Source organism: Corvus kubaryi, unplaced genomic scaffold, assembly GCF_017639235.1.
Source record: "Corvus kubaryi isolate FWS band 111438036 unplaced genomic scaffold, C.kubaryi_AGA036_p1.0 37385, whole genome shotgun sequence".
Classification (NCBI taxonomy): Eukaryota; Metazoa; Chordata; class Aves; order Passeriformes; family Corvidae; genus Corvus; species Corvus kubaryi.
In genome coordinates, this window is record NW_024581127.1 from 19,688,796 (window position 1) to 19,699,535 (window position 10,740).

Consider the following 10,740-nt stretch of genomic DNA (forward strand, 5'->3'; position numbering starts at 1 on the left):
GTAACACCAGTGCTGAGCATTTTGGATGTGAATCACTTGTATATCTCTTGTATATTTTGTTATTAATATTGTAGCTGTTACTGATAGTTTTGTTATTTAATTCCTGTTTCCAGTAGATTGTTCTTTTCTCAGCCCTTGATATTTACCTTTTATGTTTCCAGCTCTCCTATTCAGCCTGCCACAGGGGGGAGGGAGAGGGGGAGAAAGTGACTGGCAGCATGGCTTGGGGAGTCCCAGTGGGAGCACTAAACTGGGGAGTACCATTCCTAAACCACAACATGCTTTTTGGGCAGTTGGTAGAGAGAACAGCAAAACACATCAAGACGTTTCTTTAAACCTGATAATTTTTAAATTAGCATAGTAGATATTAAATCCACTAAGCTCATAAATTTGAATATTCTTAACAGAATATATGAAGGTACAGTATCACCTGCAGGGGAGCAAAGCAGAATTTATAAAATGTTGATATTACTTAAACAGAACTTTAGCACTGTTTTCTGTGAGGCTGTATCAGACCTGTCTCAGGCTCATTCTGGGACTTCAAATGACATCTGAGTTATTGAACCCTTGTGACCATCAAAGGTGGCATGCTGTTTTTTCATTATCATAATATAAGTTACTGCTAAATTGTCAGTTAGGAGTTGTTTTTATACCCTAGAATTTCTAGGCAGTTGCAATATATGTAGATGCTTTCATCTACTGATAAACTTTAGACGATGAAATTGATGGTTTGCAATTGCTTCTCCACTCCCATGAAAATTGCTGCATATATTGCTTTGATCCAGTCAAGATATGTGTCAATAAGAAGTAATATTCAGATAGCAGAACACCATGTGATTCCTTCTGACATATTCAGGAGTTGCTGTGTTCATTGTCTTGCTCTGTACCTGGAACTGTCAGGGTGCTCATGAATTTTGGTTTCTTGTTTATGATAAATATCTGCAGTGAAGATTGTATCTAATCTCAAAAATTAAATGTTTTGGCTTTCACTAATGTCAGTCTAGTGGTGGTTATCACAGAAAAACTGCAATAATATGACTGATTCTCTACAACTTTCAGTATGAATACTGTGATAGGACTAAGGTATTTACAATATTCACCTTTGTTGCTTTCATTTTCTATCCTGCATTGAAACATTTGACCCTGAGATGCACTTCTTGCACCTGGCATGCTTCTGCTTAGAACTACCCGCATCTTCTCCTTTCATCTCCATCTTTTCCATTGTTGTTAAATGAATGTGTCTTTTTCTGTTCTGCTCCACAGTAGTTCCTACTTGTCTTTATATTATTATATTATTCTTAGCATATTACCAGAGCAGAACTGTCATACAAAGGAATCAGTAAAAGCAGAACACTGTCATTCTGATTCAAAATCATTTTACACCTGCTGCACACTCAAGCAATACTTTGTCTGGAATGGATGCTTTTCTGACACCTTATTCCAGGCCACTAAATCTGAGTAACACTCTTTCCAAGTGGTCAGACCATATCTCTACTACTCCTGTGGGTATGACACCATGATCTAATCTGACTTCAGCCAGACTCATGCACTGCAGTTCTTGTCCCCTGACTGCCATCCAAAAAACAGATTTGACATGTACAGAGTTTTGGTTTTGCAGCTTATAGGCAGTAAGAATGTGCAATGACAGAAGAATGATTTATGATTTATTTGTTTGAAGGAGAATAGAATTCAGTATGTTTATGACACACTGTATTAACTATATCTGGCATTTCAGTAAAGCCTGTAGGTAGATACGATGTAGCCTTTCTAAATCCTGCAATTTGCAATGTCTCTTTGGGAACAAAGCATGTCCTAATTCAAATTACCCTCATTCTTTCAATATGTCAGATTCTAGATGCTGTGAGGCAGATTACTCAGATGATAAGTATATATTCTCTATTTAAAATCTCTCTTTCTGTTTACTTCTATGGGACTGAAGAATTACATCTTTACAGCTTCAGAAGAGAAGGATATGTTGACAGAGTTCTGTAAGTGACTGTCTTGGGTCTAGTCCTGTTCAGTATTCAGTTACACAACAGGACACCACATAAGTATGCCAATTAAAGTTTATTTTGGAGAAAAAAATGGGAAGATCTACAGTTACAGGAAGGAAACCGAAAAAGCCCAAGATTTTAAACAGTCCTGAATAAATGCCCCGAAAATGAAAAAGATGTTGGTTAACAAACATAACTTCACAGGTGTAGCGGGGCAGGTGGCTGCAGCTACTCTTTCTCCTGAGGAGAACTCAACCAGCTGTGGCAGTCAGCAGCCCAAGTTTAGCATCTAACTTTGCAGTCATGGTGAGAAGCCATGATTCCCTTGTTCTGCCTTTTGCATGTTTTCTCCTGATTGGCTAATATTTTGTCCTCCCTGTTTTATGTATGAATTTATATTCATTTTCCTTCTTTAAAATGTATTAGTTCTAGAAAGTTCTTTGTTCCTCGACGCCCCATTGGATCCTTCCCTGAGTCCCTCCTATGTGTTGTTCCCATTGGTTCCCTTCCTGTCAATCCCACCTACTTGTCTGTATCCCATTGGCTGAGATCCCTTTCCCCACCTATTCTGTACCCAGTATAAGATCCCTGGACCCTGCCGCCAATTGGCCTCTTCGTCCCTGTGTTTTCATGGGAATAAACCTGCACGGAACACATACGGAGAGTCCCCTCTCTTTACTTCTTTGCCTTCGCCTGCGTGCCTGCCTGACAGCGACAGGAGGATACAACCCCTTTTGGGTGAGGAGCTCTACCCCGTTTTCATTGTGGGTTGGGCACTGAGTGCCGCCTTCCAGAGGGGTTTCAGTGTTGACCTCTGGGCTTCTTTGTGTCGGCACACGAGGGGTAAAACCCCCTTCTGCCAGCTCCCAGTGGCTGAAAACCTCTCCACACATGTAGCATATTTAAAATATATAGCTACACCAATGAACAGAAATAATTTACCATATAAGTAAGTCTGCAGAAAAGTGCTGAAATGGATCATGAAATGAAGCAGAAATCAGTGTTGTGTCTCCACTGTGGTACACATTGTGTAAGCAGCAGTAAATGCCAAAAAAATATGGGAATAATGCTTCACATATAATGCTAGGGAGCTGTAAGATTCCAGCAAGAGCAGTCTGTGTAATTCTGGGCATTCGACTTAAAGAAAGATATAAACCAGTTAGGAAAAGCCTAAGGGACATTAACAAGAATGCCCAAAGATAGTAAAAATGAAAGGTAGCATGAATTGTATATAGATATATATACGTACATGTGTGTGTGAGAGAAGAAGAGATAATATGGTCTTAAAGTCCATTAAAAAGTTTCTTATAACAGGAAATACTCTGCATATTCCTCATGACCGCAATAGGATGCAATGGAAAAATATTGTAGAGATAGGAGAACTTCTGACTGTGAGGGGAGTGAACATATGCAAAGAGGTTGTGGAGCCTCCAGATGAGGTGTTCTTTGAAAACAAATTGGCTAAATATCTTTCAGTAGTGGTACAAATGCAATTCTATCCTGAGAGGAAGACATTATATATTTTTTTTTCTTGTTATTTCATAAATTCTAATACTTCTTTACTTCTATGTATGAATAACCCAAGTATTTTGCAAGTCTTGAAAACAAATCCTTTTTAGACAAGTAAAGTCTAGTAAACCTTGCACCATGTAAGAGCAGTGTAGGTGTGAGAGAATGGTATCTGCCCACATATAAATAACTTTGGCTCAAAATAGAAGGGAAGAGAAAAATTTGACACAGGTATAGAAGAGCTATTTGTAGGTATATTCCATCTCTGGTTTTAACTGTCAGAGGAGTTACAGACTATCTGTTTTTATCATGGTAGCCTTCTCCAAACTGACAGTTTTCTCATGCAAGTTTCTTATTTGAGGCCAAAGAAATTTTTCCTAAGGATTTATTTTATGTCACATTGAGATGCCGAGCCTAGGGATAGCTCGGAAGGTGGCACAGCATCTCGCTGATGATAGCCCTTGGCAGGTGAGTCACAGTGGTTGGGGGGGTGAGCCCCTCACTCTGAGGAGCAAGCCCCAGGCTAGGGTGGTAGAGGCATCAGCAGAGGTGAGGAAACAGGAGGGACTCGCCGTATGGGTTCCACGAGCAGGTTTATTGCACGTGAAGGGTCCAGGGACGAAAAGCTGGCTTTACAAGGGGATCCATAGGTTTTATACTCAGAGAAAGAAAGGCAGGGATAAGGGTGACAGCTAATCAGGTAAGGTGGTAGGGGAGGGGTTAACTAGGAAATAGCCAATAGAAGTAATTTGTAGGAGGGATCACAGGGTACAACCAATGGGGCGTTGAGTAACATAGATCTTTCCAGAACTGATACATACTCAACTAAGGGGATAAATATTTATGGCCTTCTACATAAAACTAGGAGGGTAGAACAGTAACCAACCAACTTGTAATAAGCAAATTAAGGAAACTGAAGATTATGGGAACTTGCCATCACCACGGAGGTGATCTTAGACGTTGGTGCCTGACCCCCAGGACTCAGATGCTGTCATTCCCTCTGGGGTCATAGTGGCTACAGACACTCGCACCATAACATAACATAAGGATAAAAAATCTGCACTGAATATTTTGGAAGATGAACAAATCCTTTAAAGCCTAGTACCAGGTGACTGCTGGACCGAAGGTTGAGACTGTGCTGTTTGTGCCATCACTGTCATGATGGAATCACTGTTCCCAGTAAGCCAGTGCTTTTAGCTTGCACAGTCCATAGCTGAATAGTGGCTTGAAACTGAAATGCCACTTCAAGAAACATGAAAACTATATATTTTAACAATATGTCAAACAGCACTTGTCAAAGGGGTTATTTTCTCCAACCTGCAAATATCAAGACTTTTTTGTTGAGTTAAAGGGCAGATTTCCCATGTATTTTCTTGAGGAATTATGGCACTTTTTGTATTTACACATACTGTATATTTCAGTTCAGCATTTTACCCTTTGTTCCAAGAGTAACACCAAGCTTAATGTTTTCTTTAGTTTATATTCTCTTGTCTGCAGAAGTACCTGAAGTTTTACATTATGACAAAATAACCTATTTCTTTTTACAGATGTCAGGCCTACGTAAAATACAATGTATCTTTTATAAAACTAGGATCATCAAAATTGAGTCTGTGTACAGGTATTCAGGTGTTCAGCTTTTACTATGAGGCTGAAGACTTTTATTGGTATGTCAGAGTTTGTTCATAATTTTGGCTTTTTCTCTATAAAAGGTGATCACTTCCTGGCAATGTTAATTTATTCATCAGGTATGATTCACTTAAGCAAATAATTCCCTGCTATAATTATAGTATATATTCTGTACTGCTTACTTCAAACATTACACATTATTCCCTCATTATTATTATTTAGTATATGATTGGACATTTGAGAATAAATAGACTGCTTCTAATGATCCAGAAAACATTAAGTTATAAACAGAAATGGCTGATTTTGAAAGCCTTTCAGGTCCCATGAACTGCAGCTCTGATTTCCTTACTTGTCTTACCATGATGCATTTATATGGCAGATTGTAAAAATATATTAATGAAAGATTTAAGGGTAAAGTAACTGTAGATTTAGATTATCATAGTAATTTTTTGGCTTACTGAAATCAGTTTTCAAGTGTATTCTGTTATGATGGGTGTGACTTCATTAGAAATATTTTTAAAAACACAACAGTTTTGATTTGGAGAAAGACATTTGCAAACCTTTTAAATGAAGCATTGTTTTCTGCATTTCTTCAGGCTAAATAAAGCTTTGTTTTCTGCCAAACATTTTCATTATTAGTTTCTAGAAGTAATATCAAAAAGAGAGTGTGTTCTTTACACTAGCAGAGAAGAAGCACTGCAGAGTATTGGTTTGTAAGTTGGCCAGAACAATTCAGCTCTATATAAAAAAAACCCCGTTGTGGGCTAAAGTGATTTTGCTTCCTAGACACTGGGAAAATAATATGTAGTATTTAGATAGAACTATGCTGTAGCCATTAGAGACTGCTGGGTTCCCAGAAACAGAATACTCTGAGTTAGAACTACTTCTGGGTTATTGTGTATAGGTAGAAAAATAGAAGAATCCACAAATTCTGGTTGTGCACAGAGCTAGAACATGCACCTAGTACTATTTTTCATAAACAGATTTTTAGTTTCATGAGGAAAATAGCAGGAAAAACAAGGATCTGGAAAGATTACTTCAAGAGAAGTAATTCAGGACATTTTATACTACCTGATGCTACTTCCTAAAAACCTCATCATGTTTTTATTGAGTGACACAAGCAAGAAGCTTTGGTTTGAAAGTACGAAATTAGTCTCTATATCTGGTATAAGCATTATGACAGCAAAGTATACAATAATGAAATATATCTATTTGGGTCTCTGTAGAAGTCGCAGTAAAATATAAATCAAACTTATTTAGGAATATTTAGAAAAATATATTAGATCAAGAAAGTAAGACATGAAAAGTGTATTTGAATCTCTTGGAGTTCTTTCCCCATCCGATCCTTGTGTACTTGTCACTGCCAAAATTTACCCTTTCTTACCCTTGCAAATGAGGCTGTAAATTAAATACAGTAAATATATTTGTCCAGCAACCTTTGTCCTGTTTTCTATGAGGTATATCATAGAATATAGTTTCTCATATAGCAATATATATCAATGTCTGGCATTAATCATGTCACCAAATAATTCAGTCTGATGGAATGACCCCTTTACATCAATTTTCTGATTTTAGTAGGTATGTTCTAGAAAATATCAAAGAGAAGAAGCATGTAATCAATAGTGCTACCAATGTATACAGTACATCAAAGACTTTTAAAAGGTCTATTATTCTGGCTTCCATTCATCCTCTTTCAACAAAAAGAAATTCAAGATGGAAGTGATATTCTCAGAAGATTAAAATAATCCTATTAATTTATGTTTCCTTCTGCTAGCAAAGTTTCAAACCACGTCATTGGAAAATGTTGATCTACTCTACCAGAGGAGATCTTTCCACTAAACAGAACTAAAAAATCAAAGCTTTTATGGAACAAGCTTCATTTTTTTCCCAATGGTTCACATACAAAACTCTTCAGTCTACAGAATCCTCAATCTGGCATTTTTATTATGTATTAAATTTAAAAAGTATTTTGCTCAAGTGTGAATATTACATAAACATAAAAGAAGCATTTAATACCAATATATGGATATAGTAATTGATAACTTCTCCCCAGTAAGCTTTCATAAAAATTTCTTTTGCAAACATATGGTTAATCATGCAAGACCTAAAACATCAGTGGGTTTAAAAACTCTAAAATTGTAATTGATCACTAGCCTTTGAGAGCATGAATATCATATCTTCAAAATGTTTCCAGTTTATGAAGTAACACGGTTTCTCATAAGAGCTTTTACCACTAAGTATATCCATAAAGTTCTGTTAAGTCAGTGATTGTGACTTAAGTGTCCTCATGGTCCTAAACAAATGAGCATCTTTTTGCCCTCATCACTTGCCTTTAAATAATTTACAGGAACATTGAAAGAAAAGCATTTACACCCTGTAGTAGGTTGAAACTTAGTTAATGGACAAATTGCTAACCCAATGAGAAAGCTTGTAGCACTTCTGCGATTTGCATATTTAAAGGACAGGCAGGCACGGAAATTGGCTTTTTGTTCCAGCTTCCTGGCAAGAGGGAGGGGGAATGGGTCTGGACTCTGGCCCAGAGCTGGCCCGGGCTTCCTCCCCCAGCACGGCGGCGTGGGCAAAAGCCGCTGGGGAGAAGCCATCCCAGAGCCAAAGGCAGCTGAGAAAACAGCTATGAGCTGGGACCGCACGGCCAAGATTTCATCTGAAGCCGCTGCGGCGCCGCACGGAGCCGGCAGGGGCCAGCGGAGCCCCTCTGCAGCCAGCACAGCTCACACCAAACCGAAAAGAACATCGTATGTAGCCAACAAGGCCACCTTTTCTTCCAAGTCAGAGAGAAAGAAAAGTAAGTCACGTGAGGGAGAAGAACATGGTGACTCCAAGGTCAGAAAGAAAGGAAAAGTAAAGTCACATGGGACGACGCTAAAATGGTGGCAGAAAAAGAGGATGGAGGCGTTTCCAGTGCTGGAGCTTAAAATTCTCCTTGCAAGCGGTGGTGAGGACTGTAATATTACAGACTGTTTTCTATATAATTCATTAAAGTACATGGGGGGATGGAAAATCCACGTGTGGCCTGCGAAGATAAGAAAATGCCTGTGTCAGGTTATATAGAAGCTGTGAGAGACTTTTAGAGATTTTGAAGAAGAGAGCCTTTGTGTTCAGGCTAGAATAACTCATCCTTAAAAGACTAAACCCTATGTTATGGCCCATGACTGTCAGTGTGAGAAGAGTGTAAGATTTCAGCAGATTGTTTTTCGGGGCAGACTGCTGGGTTGTGAAAAATCCCATGGCACAGAAGAAACTCTTTTCCTTAACCCTAGAAAAGACTCTTAAGAAATGCAATATTGACCAAATCCCATGTTTTGTTATCCCTTGAGTGGGTTGGTTGGAAAGAGGGGGTACTGGAAGAGAGGGGTTGTTCTGGGAGTGTGCTGTAATTTCTTATTATTTACCTTTTCTTTTAATTCTGTTCTTAATAAATCCTCTTCATACTGTAACTGTTTAAGTTTTGCCTTGAAGTTTTCTGTTTTCCTCAATAATCCTTATCTCACCTTATGAAAAAGTTTTAATTTTTCCCTTCTCTGCTCAATTACAGCAGAAGCAATTAAGATTTCGTGTACTTGGCGTTTAAACCAGCGTCAAACCACGACGCACCCACAGAAGTTCTGTGATGGTCCTGGGGATCTAGAGTTCACCAAAATCATTAGGAGTTTGCATAAGATTTTTATTTGGACTATATGCCTCCACTGCAGTTCAGAGTGGACTGATTCTCTGGTCTTCAGAAACTTGGGAGAAGCAACTAAGAATCACACTGATCTGCTACAAGGAATGTTGTTCTTAAAGACACCTTCAGCCCTTAATATAACCTTGCTATTTGAGGGATTACTTTCACCAAAAATTCTAGGTACTACACTGTAGACCTAATAGTCTGATGGAACTACATGTGGTGAAACAAATCTCTTTCGAATGTGTATAAGGCTTTAAGCTATCAATAAATTTCACATCTGTGTATGCTGTCACACAGACCATTTGTACAGCTGTGGCCATGAAGTGCCAAGGAACTGCATCTGATGTTTTGTGCTCGTCTAACAGCAGGTCTACAACACCACATAGGTCTGCAGCACTCCTGTGATGAGAGATAAGGTTCTTAAGAGGCATAATACATAAATGCCTATGTTATTCAGCTTCACTTCTAAAATAATTTACTGCTTGGTCAGTCTGCTTGTGGCAGTGTAGACATTTCACTTCTAAGGAAAGATTTTTGCTCTTGGGAAAAATGGAATTGACTGCAAGGCAGGCTTTGCAGACATCTGAAAGATAGTTTGAGGCTCGACTATTTCTTTCAAGATCTGAACACAGTGGCAGCCAGAAAGTGTTTATAGTTCTTCCCTTTAGCTGTCCATTACTCAGGGGAGTGATTCTCACTTCTCTGTTCTCTCTTTGAAAATCTGTTGGCTTTGGTGTAGCTGTAGGGCGTACTGCAAATTATTGCATTCTGTGACTTTTTTTCTTTCATGTAAGAGGTGAGTATTTACAGGGATTTATACAGTAAAATCAGTTAAGCAATTCACTGTTACAAATTTTTTTTTTTTTGGAAAGTCACATAAGGTGTAAATTTCTGTGTTCCCTCTCTTGTTTTGGGCTTTGTACATTTTAAAGTGAACATGATAAAGAGACAATACCTAGGTATAAATAACATATAATAGTGCTTAATACTACACTGAATTTTAATTTCTACTGATATTTATATTATATGTGCCTTAAAATTTCATTTATAAAAGGCAGTAAACACATATTTTGTCCATTGTTAGATTTTGGGATCCACAAATAAATTTTGCAACATATTTTTATAATAATTTTTTTTTTAGAAAGATGACAAAGCCCTTATTTTTTTGGTGGTTGTTGCCATTTTATACTTATTTATGCTTTAAAAATAAAAAAGGTAGAATTAAAATGGTAAATCATACAGAAAAATGGAAAAGAAGGCATCTTTGTGTATTAAAAACAAAAAGGAAAATGTTTATGCTTTTTTTTTTCCCTAAATATAGACAGCCCACAATAGCACAGAGAAATAAAAAACTCCCAAGGGTTAAATTTAAAAAAAGACAAGAACCCAGAGATGATAGAATTAATACAAAATACTGCGAATCATTTACAAATAATAGATTCACTTTCCTCTAGTGTCTTTCCTTCCGAAGAATTTTGTCATATGAATGTGTAAGAAAGGATGTAAAGGTCAAAACTTACGACATCTTTTCTTAATGGCAGAAATCTTAATTTCTACTCTCAATATTCATCAGTAAGTGCAGCCCCCCTTGCATAATTAGAGTTCCAGCTACGTCTGCCAAGATGATAGTTGTACCTGTGATGCTCCTTTGCTTTTATGTAATGAAAGTTGCATTAATGTTCGACTAAAAATAATTGAAGAAGGAGAATATTGACTGTGCAGATGATAGGAATAGATTACATTAGTACAAACCTCCTACAAATGGAAATCCCATTGAACAGTAGGACTCTTGTTCTGGGAGGTATTTGCCAGGCATAAACTGTGAAAAGTGTAAGTTCTAATGATCTACTTAGATTCTACTAATGCAATCTATTTCATTTTACTTACTTTAGTCAAATGTAGCACTACTAAGAGGATTTCTGT

General features: G+C 37.6%; 1 protein-coding gene across 1 annotated transcript; it reads left to right on the forward strand.

Annotated features, from left to right (window-relative positions):
* Positions 1-2,542: 2,542 nt before the first annotated feature.
* Positions 2,543-9,975, forward strand: LOC121668572. Its single transcript, XM_042036457.1, has 2 exons — positions 2,543-8,085; positions 8,686-9,975. The coding sequence occupies exons 1-2, from the start codon at positions 7,548-7,550 to the stop codon at positions 9,006-9,008; spliced, it is 861 nt and encodes a 286-aa protein (XP_041892391.1). The 5' UTR covers positions 2,543-7,547; the 3' UTR covers positions 9,009-9,975.
* Positions 9,976-10,740: the final 765 nt, after the last annotated feature.